The sequence below is a fragment of the Leptosomus discolor genome, chromosome Z (assembly GCF_034619465.1).
Source record: "Leptosomus discolor isolate bLepDis1 chromosome Z, bLepDis1.hap2, whole genome shotgun sequence".
Taxonomy (NCBI): domain Eukaryota; kingdom Metazoa; phylum Chordata; class Aves; order Leptosomiformes; family Leptosomidae; genus Leptosomus; species Leptosomus discolor.
In genome coordinates, this window is record NC_141419.1 from 66,078,046 (window position 1) to 66,092,253 (window position 14,208).

A 14,208-nucleotide genomic window follows, 5' to 3' on the forward strand; every position below is an offset into this window, starting at 1 on the left:
CAGCCTCTCTGGGCAGCCTATTGTGTCAAGAGGATGGGGCCAGGCTCTTTTCAGTGATGCCCAGAGACAGGACAAGGGGTAATGGGTACAAATTGGAGCACAGGATGTTCTGCCTCAACATGAGGAAAACGTTACTCTGAGGATGGCAGAGCACTGGAACAGGCTGCCCAGAGAGGCTGTGGAGTCTCCTTTTCCGGAGATATTCAAAATCCACCTGGATGCAGTTGAAGGGCAGGTGAAACTTACATTTGTATTAATGTAAAAGTATCAGGCAAGCATAAATGACTGATTTTGCAAGATCCTAAAAACCCAAATGCCAAATAAAATCCAACACTTAAATGTGACTGCTGTTCACAAAACCCCCATCCAACTACAGGCGCCTAAATTTCTTTAGCATTCATTTCTCTTGGCAAAATCCTGTGAGACTTGCTCTACAAGTAATTAAAATCTGCAAAACATAGTAAAAGTCAAAACTTTCTCTCCCTGAAACCCTTTCTCAGCTGCCACTTATCCATAAAAACACTTAAAGCCCCAGTGCCCAAGTTTCCTGTACCTTCAATTGTCTGTTGAAAAGGAATAGAGGAGCTGCTGAAGGAGTAAGGCTAACCCAACTGGGAACTTATCCAAAACAGGGACTTCTCTCTCCTGTGGACCCTAGTCTGGTAAATATGGCCTGAATACACAGAATTTTCATTTGAAGGAGTAGCAGGATCCTCAGTCAGAAGCTCAGCAGTAAAATACCAACATTGTGGTAAACGCAGGTTGGTCCATCCTGCACCAGAAGAGCTATGCTTCAAGAAACTCATTTAAAAAAGGAGTTCCTATGTAAGAATGCCAAAGAGAAAAAGGTATCTCTTCGGCATAAGGCTGTTAATGCTTTTTAGGGTTTGAATGCCAACTGTCTCATGGCATCTGTGAATCTCTTCCACTGAGCATGAACACAGTACTTTGAAAGCCTCGATTTAAAACCCACTATCCTCATATCTCAATTATTCCTAGTACAAACCCAAATCAAGGTACTCTTTAATCCAGGTGCAAAATCTGCTGACCTTCTAGCATCAGCCCAGAAACTCATCTCCCCATTTTACCCAGTAAGCACACACTGGGTAACAGCTAAGCATGGCCACAGACAACTCCAGACTCAGCTGATTCAGAACCCTGCACCAGAGGAAGCAGGTGGAAAGCGAAGTCAAGCAGAGGTCTCATGTAAAAAAAAAATCAACTTACGTGGACATAAAAACCGTGTGTTAATAAACTCACTGCACCAAAGGCCAGTCAGTGAGCCAGGCTTAGCCAAGCCTACATGCCTACCTCTCCCTGTCCACTACATGAGCAAGCTTAAATCTGGCCTGTCAGTTCCACCAGATGGCAGTGCATTCATATCACCCTGGTGAATCTCGACATGCAAGAATTTTTTTTGCATGCGTTTGAGAACAATTAAAAAGTTATCAAGAAATTGGTAGCTATTTGGTGTCACAGACTGTGTGGCTTGCAAGTGTTACAAGATAAAACTGGACTGACTAATACTGAAGCATAAATAGTAAGAGTGGAGTGGAAGTGTTAAGCGGACTCCTGTATCTGCTAGCTCTGAGTCAAAAAACAGCAGAAAGTTCAGCCTTTCAATACATACATATAAGAGAATCACTGCAAAAGAGTTAAGGCTTCAGAATGATCGACATAGCTTTTGTGAGAATGCTGAGCTGAAGATTACTTTAATATACTGGAACATGAGGGATGCACAGAGAATCACTGTACGGCTGAGGTTGAAGGAACCTCTCGAGATCATCTAGTCCAACCTTACTGCTCAAGCAGTGTCAGCTGCAGTAAGTTGCCCAGGAACATGTACCGTCAGATTCTGAGTATTTCCACAGGTGCAGAATGCACAATCTCTCTGAGCAACCTGTTCCAGTGTCTGACTAGCCTCACAGTTAAAAAGTGGGGTTTCGTGTTCAAATGGGATTTCTTTCTTTTTAATTTGTGTCCATTGCCTCTCATCTTATCAGTGGGCACTACTGAGAAGTCTGGCTCCCTCATCTTCCTGTCAGGTGTTCGTGTACATTGGTAAGAACACCTCGAGCCTTGTCTTTTCCAGGTTGAACACTCTAGCTCTCTTGGCCTGCCCTCAGACAAAAGATATTAGAATCATAGAATGGTCTGGGTTGGAAGGGAATTTTAAAGGTCATCTAGTCCAGGCCCGCTGCAGTGAGCAGGGACATCTCTAATTACATCAGGTTGCTGTGAGCCCCGTCCAACCTGGCCTTGAATGTTTCCAAGAATGGGGCTTCTACCACCTCCCTGGGCAACCTGTGCCAGTGTTTTACCATCCTCATTGTAAAAAACATTCTTCCTTATACCTAGTCTGAATCTATTCTCCTTTAGTTTAAAACCGTTATTCCTTGTCCTGTCACAACAGGCCCTGCTAAAAAGTTTGTCCCCATCTTTCTTATAGGCCTCCTTTAAGTATTGAAAGGCCATAATAAGGTCTCCCCAGAGCCTTCTCTTCTCCAGGCTGAACAACCCCAACTCTCTCAGCCTGTCCTCACAGGGGAGGTGCTCCAACTGATCATTTTTGTGGCCCTCCTATGGACCCGCTCGAGCAGGTCCATGTCTTTCCTGAGCTGAGGACTCCAGAGCCGGATGCAGTACTCCAAGTAGGATCCATGACATTGCAATAAGAGTTGGTAACAGCAGTTACTTTTTTGCTGCAGAAACAGAGCAAATTTCAATCACAGTTTCTTTGTCCAGCATACATAGACCTGAAAGTGATGAATCAGTCAGGGATGAACTGAGACTAGAAATCAAAAACCACAAAGAGGGCATTGTACCTCAGACGGGCAACAGAAGGAAATAACAACGCAGAGGTAGCAGAGCAGACACAAGTAACATCACATTCACAGATGATAGCATATGGACAGACAATAGAGAGGCAAAGACCAAGAGCCTCTTCATGAAATGCTGTCAGCACTTCCTCTGGAGAGAAATCTGTTCAAGTCCTTCGCTGCTGCTTGGACTTACGCTGATGGCAAACTAAGACTGGAGGGAGTGCTGGAAGGAAAAAGGGGAGAGGGGAAGCTGAGAGGAATCAAAGGAACATTTGACCACTGCGTGTTTACGTCAGTGGTTGCAGAACCTTCAACACTTGCCCAAGATATTTCTGGGTTGGATGGTTCACATGGATACATTGTTGAATTTTTGCTACTGTGTTTTCTGGAAGCTGTCAGGGAATTCCTTCTTCCCTCCAAGGTTTTCTTTCTTTTACATGCAAAAACAGGGCTTACAAGCACGTAATTACCAAAATAATCGGTATTATTTGTGAGCTACACTCGTAACATTCAGATTGCATTAAGCTTATCTAAATTAGTGTTGGTACAGTCCCTGTCCTTCCACTTGTCTTCAGCTGTGCATTTCCACATCCTTTCTTGTGCTGCGCTAGCACTTGCTTAATCTTCTGGGGAGCCAGACTGAAAAGATAACCTGACTGAAAACTAAGCCAACTAGAAAAAGACTGAACGGCATCTAACAGTTGCTCCCCAAATCTTACTTCATGCTTGGGGTCAAACAAGCACTAGTGTTGGCCAAAAGGAAGTAGCAGAAATGCATGGCAAAGAAAAGAGGCAGTACCTTGCAACACCCAAGTAGATAGGCTCACACTCGAGTGGAATCATCCTTGATTCAGTATTGCTGAGAAAGAAGACGATAAATAGGGGAAAAGGCAGCTCCAAAGCTATTCCCTCACTTTTACCTCATCATCAGTGAAACCTGTCACTCATGAGGAGCTTTAGGATTACCAATGAGATGTATCAAACAGACTGGTACTACCTACTTTTGGCTACAAGTCAGTTATTACTCCCAAATAGGGCAGTTACAGATACTCTGTTCCTCCTCAAAGACCTTCTTAATGCCTCTCCCATAATTTTCACTGGTGGGAAACACGTTTTAAGCTACTAAAAGTCTTCATTACTGGAGCTTAAGTAACAGCTCTTGTAGATTCTGTGTCACGATGACACCTTTCCTACTTCACTTTTATTGCTATGCTTCTACTCTTGTGCCCTGCAAGTCTAGTAACTGCAGTTCCTACCCAAAACGCAGAAAATAAAGGTTAGCTTTTAAGTTCTTTTCACTTAATGCACCCAGTGTCAATTTCGACAGCTATGTGCCTGCTTTTTAAAATGAAAGAACCAGGTATTTTTCGGTAAAATACTCTCTAATGCTAATTAAATTAAATCACATTTTATATACAATCAGTTATAAAAATACACTAACCTCTTCTTCCGAATCTTTCTGAAATCCATTCATTTTGTTATCTAAATTTAGGAGAGTAAACAAATATTTCAGTTGTACTATCACTGAATCCCACTTCTGAAAGTTCTCATCATCTCTAATAAAACGGCCTCACTGCCTGATTAAGGCTAAAGTTTCAAACATTCTTAAAAACTACTACAGTCATTTTCCCTAAGTGGAATTGACAAGGTCTCTAGTTAGGCTCTGCTAGGGCTGTTTTGTCCCATCTCTTCACTATAGTTTAGAAGCCTGGGCTTCCAAAGTCTATCAGCAGATGGAACTGCCACCCACTCCACAGGATGAGCACTATCCTCTGACCTCTGTAATTACAATACAATTACACAATACAGCTAAAACAATCCAATAATTTACTGCCGCTGAAAAGGGCTGGTCCCACCACCCCTGCTCCCATCAGCGTGTTTCAACATTCATGTGACTCCCTGGGCATTTCCTAATCAGAAATAAAGTGAATGGTTTTCTATTGAGTTAGCAAAAATTAGCTCAAACAGAGAGACAAAACAGATAGGGCAGTTCTGCACTGCTGGGGGTACAGAGGAATGGAAGTTCAACTGAAGTAGCAGCAGGTGACAGACAGATCTGAGGAATGACTGGTAGCATTTTTGTTTCCTCTGTCTTACAGATGTCTTTTGACATCCGAGTGCTATGTGGCCTTTTATTTTTGTCAGAAAATTCCAAAGCAATTAAATAGTTTTAAGCTGGAAATATGCCACTGGCTTGGGAAAACAGTTATTTCTTCAAACAATCCTAACAGAATAATTACAGAAACATGACTTGTAATCCAAGGCAACTACGAAAACTAACTAACTGTTTTAAAGGCCGCAGATTTAAAGTCAGACTCTAAATAAACCTACATGGATACTCATCTTCAGCTTCTCAAATGATTCTGCCACTGCTAAAGCAACTTTCAGTTTTGTACAAAATACAACATACCTTCAGAATTATTTTGCTGTTCCTCTACTGCAGCATTTAGTGAAAAAAAAGGTTTAGAAATTATTTCAGTAAGTGATGGACAGTTTATCCAATCCCTAGAACGAAATAATACAGTAAAAAGTTCTTAGTCAGAAAGAATTGTGATCTGCTCTTCTTAAAAAAAATTCTACAGTACTTCGAATTTATGCAGTTTTGTACTTACAATTATTTGTGGAAACAACTGCAGTAACTGAGGCTTCCAGATTTCCTAAGTTGAGCTAGCTATGTTTGTACATTCATTCTCTAAATGAAAAAATGGCCCTTCCTATTTTTTTGTTACTTCTTTCTGTATTTCTATTATAAATCCATCTTCTACTGAAATCCTTCCATAACTTCTAAGAACAAAAGGTCTAATACTACTTATTACACATTTTTGTTTATTTGCCTGATGGTTTTCCTTGAGTGGTTTACTGTCAATTCATGTTGCTTATGCCCTTATACCATTAAAAGTACTATCAATAAAAGCAAATACTGATACAGTTTGACACCTAATGGACACAGAATTACCTCTGACATAAGTATGAATCTTTCACTGTGCCAACAAGAAAACATTAACAACAGAACACTAGAATAAAATAACATACAAATGGAGGTATAATTGAATTGTTTAACTACAGTATGCCCGACTGAAATTCCTGTGTGATGTATTATACTCACTGCAGTAGGGACTGAGACTGGTCAGATGTGTATGCCTCTTGAGATATCTGAATGGAAAAAAAAAGTAACAAGTTAGTAAACAAAGTACTTCATTATTTATTTTCTCTGCTTTACTACATGCTTAACTTCTTCCTTCTGTAATTGAGTTTTGAAATGGAATTTCTAGTTCCAATCTTTACATACATTACTAATAAGATACAAAAGCCATTCCACTTAAATCTTTTTATTTGTGCTATTCGAAAAAACATTGAAAAACAAATCAAGACTATGAAAGACAACACTCATCCAGAAGGAAAACGCATCTATGCAAGCAAGATATGATTGCTTTAAACCATAGGTGTTTTATACATCAAAAGATCAAAACACAAGGTATTTTTATTTTAACTCCCAGTTTTAATCTTTTTCGTAACAATTCCCTCTTAATTAAATAAGACAGGGTGCTGCTCCAAAGACTGCGGAGTTTAGTATAAACTCTCAATATCCCTGGAAAAGGCAGAATTAGGGAACTTAGGTGACATATCAGCAAGCTCTAAGTGGCAGGGCCGCCACATGCAGACACTGGAAAGGGCACGTGGGTAAGGAGACAGCTAATGTCAAGAGCAAGAGCTGAACTCAAACTCTTCAGTAAAAGGAGCCTGGATCCGCTTTTTGTACCTCTGACTGTACTTAAGGGGGAGATCTTCTCTAGTGTGGGCAAAGAAGCCTCTATGTAAAGTCTAAGGCAACCTAGGAATGATTAAGATAGGCAGTGAACTGTAGAACAGTTCTCTTCCAGATGAGCTGAAGATTGGGGATTACTAGTAGACTATCACCGTACTGTCTGCAATTTTAAACAAATCATTGACATACAGTAGAGAACCTTCACAGCACTAGGAAAACTCTGGGAAAGAGTATCTCAGTGTGGACACCAAATGATGACTTATTTGACTTGCACAAGGTATTAGCAAATCAATAAGAACAACCATTTTAGCAACGACCTGAAGAGCAACAGGTGGAGATCACCCAGTAGGAAGGACTGCTAAAATGTTCCCTGGAACAGAATAGATTCTTTAGAAACAGTTTGTGCAACAATTATTAAGTGATGTAGTTCCAAAAGATGGCAATGGGATAGCCGGCAGAAAGTTACTGACCTTGCTACACACACCTTTTGTACGAATCAGCCTGGATATTTACACAGAGACAAAGTGAGGTCAGGAGAACAGCAGAACAACTACTAAAGCCCTCTGACTGGCTAACATTGCTCAGATAGATGCTTAAAGCTCAGTGAACTACCATTACATCTCAGAAGAAGGAAGAGCTATTTTGTTAAAAAAACAGATTGTAAGCAAAATCAGTGTACCACTGATTGGTTGAGAGGTCTTCTCAAATCATAAAAGCAACACAAATAGTATTTGTGGCCACTGACTGCAAGTACTGAGAACAGCCTTCTGTCCTGCTCTCTTGCTTTTGGTACAGAAACTCCTGCAAAACTCAACCAATTTTTCTCATTTGAGCACTTACACAGCCAACAATCTGAGGGGACTCCAGATGCATTCCAAAACAAGACAAATACTTAAAAGCTGTAAATGCCATCTAACAACTTCAGCTGCCAAACTGTGCAAGGAAAAAAAAGTCTGAAAAAGGTGAAAGCACAAACTTACAATCACGAGGCCTGCCTGAACATGACATGGAACAAGGCATTAATAGATAATGGCAACAACTTAACTTGTCAGTTGGAAAGAACCTGAGTCCTACAAAACCTGTCTGTTTATCTGCTGCATCTCTGGTGGAAGAAAAGACTTACTTGCATCTCTTACACAGTAGAATCAAAGATAGGACTGCATATCCTAAGCCTCCTCCAACTACATGAAGTACAAAGAAAGCCAAGACTCTTTGGAACAACTGCAACAGATATTACATTTCCTGAAAAAAATTCACAGCCACTCTGGGCTGCACGACCTTTGTATCACACCGCATTAAGATGCTGTATTCACAGATTATTTCTGAGGATGCAGTAGAAGGCAAGCTTCTATGTAACCATGTTCTGTGTTGGCTCTCAGAGTGGTTGAAGAGCCACACTGGTGCAATCTACACATGCAAGTATCAAGGATGACAGACAGCATCCTTAGAGCATTCAGTAAAGACTTAAATTCTATACTGTCCTCATGCTATGCATGACCAAGCTGCCAGCAGCATGCTGTATAGGTGTCAAAAAAAAAAAAGTGAGAGTTACCCAAACTATTTGGTTTCTTTGCTTTTCTGACTTTTCCTTTTACAGACAGGGGATTTGTCCTTAGACTTGGAAGAATCCCTTACTGGGACTGCAGACTGGCTACTCTGATGAGAGCCGTGAAGTCAAAGACTTATGTTAGACAGCAGATAGTCAGATTGGCTCCCAGAGGAGAAAGGGAAGGAGTAAATGGATACTTCCTGCATTCCCTCTGTCCTCAGAAACTGTGGCAAACTTCAGCCAAGACAACCCTGGGACATGCAAGCAGCAAAATAAACTTATAGAGAAAAGCCTTTAAAATAACAGTATCTTTCAGATTTTGTTCAGTTTCCCGCGCTGCCAGTTGAGACAAATTTATTTGCAATCCTGTAATGCTCTGTAAAAATATTAACTTCAGTAGAAGGAGTGTCTTTTTTTCTTTGTCATCCAGGAAGCGGTTTAGTTCTTTTAAAAGACCCTGTTATACTGGAATAAGGAGACATAGATATGTATGTATATGACAAGATTATGTCTTTGGACAGGTGAAGCCACCATGCTAAAGACAGTGTAAGATTCACAGGTTTTAAAACAATCTCAGTTAAAGGGTAGAAACCTGTTTGTTTCTAATTGTTTCATGAGCGTGTGATATGCAGGTGGAAAACTGATTGCTCAACTGAACAGAAGTTTATGGGCTAGCTACCAACTGTGGCAAATGTGTTAAAAGACAGGCTAATTAGCAGATTAGGGAATGCAGAATTATCCACGGAGCAGAATAATTACCCCATCATCATGCAAGCAGATATTTTATTCCACATTTCAGATTATTATCTCTTTCTTTTTTAAAGAAACAATTGTCCAATCATTGGATCACAGCTAATCTCATAATGAGTAACCAAGGGTGTATTCTGGCATGATTAACCCAGATTGTTCTCTTTTAGCTCCTGAAGGGAACACACTAAAAAGTCTGTGCTCTATGACTTCTTCATCTTTGTTACAGGCTTTTTGTTTAGATTTGAAGGGTTATATCCTCATGAAATAGAAGGGAAGAGACTCTGAAACATTCCTGGAGAGAACGTGCTACACACACGACAGCTGTCTTGCTGCAAAATTCATTTCAGCTGCAAGCCACCAGGCTCTTTTGCATATAAAGAATGGGAGGCCCAGTGAGTTTATTAATAATTAATAGTTAGATATGCGTAGCAGAAGATGTATCATTTCTATACCTACTGAATTTACCTGGTTTTTCCTCTGATTGTATGTGTGGTCATAAAATTTCTGTATGTAACAGATTTCTGGAGAGGGAGCTCCTAGGGGAGGGAGGGGTAGAAGAAAAATTCAGTTATTAAAGGAAGTTTTCATTGCCTTACTTTCTACGTAACTTCCCATAACTCCGTAAGTTTCTACGTAACTCAGTAATTGAGGTTTACGTACCAAAGCTTCTGGCATGCAATGGACTTAAGTGGTTAAAGAGTCTATCTAACTAGATTTTGAAACTACAATATAGGAAAGGAATACAACGAGCTGGGGCGAAAATTTATTTCACTTAGCATTCTGGAACCCTCTCTGGAGTTCCTGTTGGAGATTAACTCTTTCCTCTTATTTTTTAAACTAACAACTGCAATTTTGGTAAGCTGCCTGATCCATTTGACTAAAAACATTTGTACTCATATATGGAATACTTTCTTTAATGACTTATGCAAAGGAAGAACTCCTCTCTGAGAAAAAAAGAGAAACCCTAAAGGCTGGACCCTTAGGTTTCAAAACTAAAATGTTGTTGCTAACATTAATAAAATACTCATCAAATTAACCTTTATGTTATGTATCTCATCACCAAATTGCTACTACACATGTAAGCACAAATACACGAATAACGAAATACTAATTCCAACTTGGAGAATATAAAATGCCACAGACAGAATGCTAAAAAATGTCATAATCTATTACATTTACAGAGACAAGAAAACCCCACCCAACCCTCAGACAGATCCTCACTCCACAAACTGAACAATGAGTTAAATAAACATGGCTTAAACCATCTATGTAGAATGTTGCCACATTTTAATTCCAGTGGATAACCACAGGTAAGTTCAAAACAGGATGATGCTTCCTTCCTTAGCCAAAACTATGGAGCAACTATGAAAGGTTCCGCATCAGCCACGCGAAAAGTTTCTGCAGATTTCAACAGGCTGTAGATAAGATTTAGATTAACTCAAGAGTAGGTTGATAAAAAAAGAATAGTCCACTCAGGTCAAAGTAGCAGAAAGACAAAAAAAAAAGTCAGGAACAGAATACCTTGTGCCACTTGAAGAACAGGTAGTCTCTGTATTGCTGGAGTAAAACATACAGGATACAAGTTAAATGGATGACATAAAAATGCCAAGGAGGTGCCAGTAAAAAAACCTATTATGTAACTACAACATGCTTGCTCGCACAACCTGCTCTAAGGGAATTATTAAGGAAGATTTTAAGGCTTTAGATGAGCGTGCATGCATTTACGTTTAAAGTAACTTAATAATACACTTAATATAATACATTTAAATATCCCTACCCAAATTTTGCATGTTAGATTTAAAGGGAATGGATATATTAACAATATTAAAGTTTTTTAAAAATACTATATGCAACTATAGTTACATATGACTATTACATATACAGATCCCACTTACATGATTATTATTTGTTTAGATTCCATTTATTTTATTCTGCTCAAACACCACACACATATCTAAATAAAAGGATATCCCTATCTATATATAGTTCAAACACTCTCCAAGCCAGGCATTCTCAGTTATCGTACATAGGAAGAATGGAGAAACTAAGCGCAATCCTAGTTTTCAAATATTAAAAAATATGCTGAACATTCTAATAAAATATGAGCTAGAACAATGGACATAACAAGAGAGCACTTACAGTTTGTAAGAATGAACTTCATGCAACACTTAAGTTTAAATAACATTGACTCAGGCAACATCCACAGCAACAGTTCACAGAAAAAAAACAACACAGACTGAAAAAACAATCAGTCCTACCTTCATTAATTCTTATTTCAGTTGTTAAAGCCATGTCCTCATTAAGAAAAGCCAACCTTTGCAAAACCAAACAAACAAAAAGGCCATTAAACAGTTGTACCCTCTGCTTTTCTGCCCTGTAAACTCAAAGGGCAGTTGCAGGCAGCCAAGGCACCCATTGTAGCCTCCGCTGTCAGGGCACTGCTAACTGCACGCTGGGCAAGCACACCTCCAACATCTACACCACCATTAAAGGACAACCAAACTGTGAAGATATACCCGATACTCTGTGTAGAAAACCTTAGGTAGAGAGGTACATCACCGCTTTACGTCTTTCCAAGCACCAGTGGGCCACAAAGCCAGTACAAAGAAGTGCAGCTGCATGGTCGTTTCAATTCTTTGCCATTTCTTAAAATATTCAAGAGAAAAATGAATAGAAATGGTATCAAGTTAGAGTTGGGGAGAAATAACATGAGCAACAATAACATTTAATAGGGTTTTCTTTATTTTCTCTGAGTTGGGTTCTGATATGTTTTGCTTCCCAGTGACTAAAATGCTATTCAGCAGGGTCTGGAGGCACAAACTTGGAGGCCCACAATGTGTGTGTAAAACAAGTGGGGTCATTTGCAGAGCTGAAAACTGAAGAGAGGGAAAACAAAAAAAAAAAAAAAAAAAGAAAAAAAAAGAAAAACCCTAAAAATACACATTTATTAAATAATCGAGAAGAGCTGTTTTGCACACGTCTGACGCAGGAGGCGATGGCTCCTCTGTGCGGCTGCTGTTTCCCCAGCTCAACGCCAGGGCCGGGCCGGCGGGGGGTAGCGGCCCGCCTCTCCTCAGGGGAGCCCGGGAGCGGCGCCCTCAGCCCGCCGCCGCCGCCGCGGGCCCTCCCCGCCCCACACCTGCCGCCGCGCTCGCCTCACAGCAAGACCGCGTTACCACCTCCTCTTACGGAGCTCCTCTTCCCCCGCATCACTCTCCGTCACAGAGCCCTCCACCAAGCTCTCGTCGCTATCGTCGTGCCCGCCGCCACCCCGCTCCTCCATGGCTCCGCTCCCCCTCCGCTCCCGCGGGCGCCGCCGGCGGCCGCCCCTCCCCCCAGCGTGCGCGCGGCTCCCCCCGGTGGCGGCGGCCATCTTGTGGAGGCCTGAGTCCAGCGGCCACTCGTTCCCGCTCGGGTGGCACCGGCCAGACGGGTCAAGCTTGGGGAGCAGGTGAGCAGGAGAGGAGAGCCAGTCGTTAGCAAGCACAGCCCCTCGATCACGGCTAAGATTGGAGTGGCTGCTGGTAGAAGTTAAAGGCAGCTTTCCCTTCAGCACCATTGGGATGAGGCTCCCTCAGCACGACCAGCCTTGGCCTGCTTGGGGCAGCAATGCCATCCTTCGGCGGGGGTTAGTGCCTCCTCGCTGGCGTTGGCCTCCTGGTTCTGGCCCTGTCACGCACATCCTTCAGCAGAGCCATGAATCACTTAACATACGCTAACCCGCGTGTTATCTACAACCGCTCTCTTTGCCTGATTTGTGTACTTCCATGGCCGCGTTTAAGCAGCTATCTCACTCTGCTGTCCTGAGCACAATGAATGGTTCACGTGTTCAAGAGTGGGAACGTGTTCAAGATAACCAAATTATTAGTTGCCAGTATTTTCACAGCGTTCGCAGTGGTGCTCTTGTACATAACCCAGTGAGCATGGTGATCACAGTCACGTTTTCCTCGGGCAGACCCTCTCTGCCTCGGCTTGGCCTTCTGCCTCTGCAGCAGTGGGCCCAGCGCTGCTCCCATGGCCTCTGTCAGCAGGAAGCCAGGCTGCAGGCAGGCCACCACGGGAGCTACAGATAGGGAAAACTGATTCCAGAAAGCCTGATGTCATATGCTTGCACAGACTGCAAATTCCCAATCTTCACAGCGGCTCCTGCTTCCAGTGAACTTGGTGATAAAACTAGAGGTTTTACTACTTGCCACATCATACTGATCACCCACTGCTATGGAAAAAGTGTGGACAGCAGAGCAAGATACTAAAGGTCATCTTAAATTATGTATCAATTATACCTGTGCAACTGTGCGCAAGTTGCTGTTTGGCTTTGGCTTACTCATATCCATATGCAGTTATAGCAATTTCTGCACATATTATCAAATTACTCCAGAAATCTCACTGGTAATACTTTACTCTCTTCAGGTAATAAAGGTGAGATACTCAAGAAAACGTAAGTTAAAAAAGAAGCTGGCAGGGAAGATGGATACACAGTAGTACATTATTAGGATTTGTAAGCATCACATTGAAGGTGAGAATGAAAGGCGTATTTACATGTTAAAAGACTGAGCTGGCACGAACTATTTCATCACTGACAACAACTACTTTGTGTGGAGTTCTTAGGAAACCTTTCCATCAGTGTACCCTTTTTTGAGAATCACATTAACGCTTCACAGCACAGTACCATGTGGAGCTACCAGGAGTTTTTATAAATGAAATGACACATGTAAGGAGCAGTTTTGGAAAAGCCGGAGGATAGATAATCCACAACGAAATCCTTGCAGATTCTATTTTGTTTGTATTTAAACATGTCAGCACGCCGTTGCTCAGACCCAGTAGCATGAGACAGCCGTGCAGAACTGCAGCCCTGTGTCACAACCACGAACAGCGTCGTGCTCGACTCAGCGCCCGAAGAGACTAAAGAGCCTCCCGTGCTTCAGGAGCAAAAAACAGTTATTTCCTCTTTGGCCGAAAGCCACGAATGTAAATACGGCGCGTGCTTTTCTGAATGTCGGGGGCACCGCTGCTTCGCCCAAACGGGAGAGCTGCGCATTACCACGCTGTTAACGCCTCGGTAACGGGCACCCAGGCAGTCGGTCAGCGTTAGCAAGAGCCGCACAGGTACCACGACTCTAAGCGCCTGACAGGGGCGCCTGACAGGGCCGCCCGCCCCGGCCCGCCAACAGGAGCGGAGGCAGCGCGGGATTCCCTGTGGCCGGCTGCGCGGCTCGGGGCGGCCGGCACCGCTCTGGGCGCCGGGGGCGCGGCGGGCCTGTCGGTCGATCAGCATATGCAAACGAGCAGCATCCTGCTGCCCAATCAGGAAATACGGAGAG

At 42.3% G+C, this 14,208-nt stretch overlaps 1 protein-coding gene across 1 annotated transcript in view; it reads right to left on the minus strand.

Moving 5' to 3' along the window:
* Nucleotides 1-12,446, minus strand: part of ANKRD31 (ankyrin repeat domain 31) — a 71,338-nt gene extending 58,892 nt beyond the window's left edge. The window contains exons 1-6 of the mRNA XM_086480116.1: nt 12,067-12,446; nt 11,146-11,201; nt 9,344-9,423; nt 5,929-5,975; nt 5,233-5,327; nt 4,264-4,304 (exon numbers count right to left, since the gene is read on the minus strand). Of these exons, the coding sequence (XP_086336242.1) occupies nt 4,264-4,304; nt 5,233-5,327; nt 5,929-5,975; nt 9,344-9,423; nt 11,146-11,201; nt 12,067-12,446 (699 nt within the window). The remainder of the gene's footprint in view (nt 1-4,263; nt 4,305-5,232; nt 5,328-5,928; nt 5,976-9,343; nt 9,424-11,145; nt 11,202-12,066) is intronic.
* Between the last annotated feature and the right edge of the window lie 1,762 nt (nt 12,447-14,208).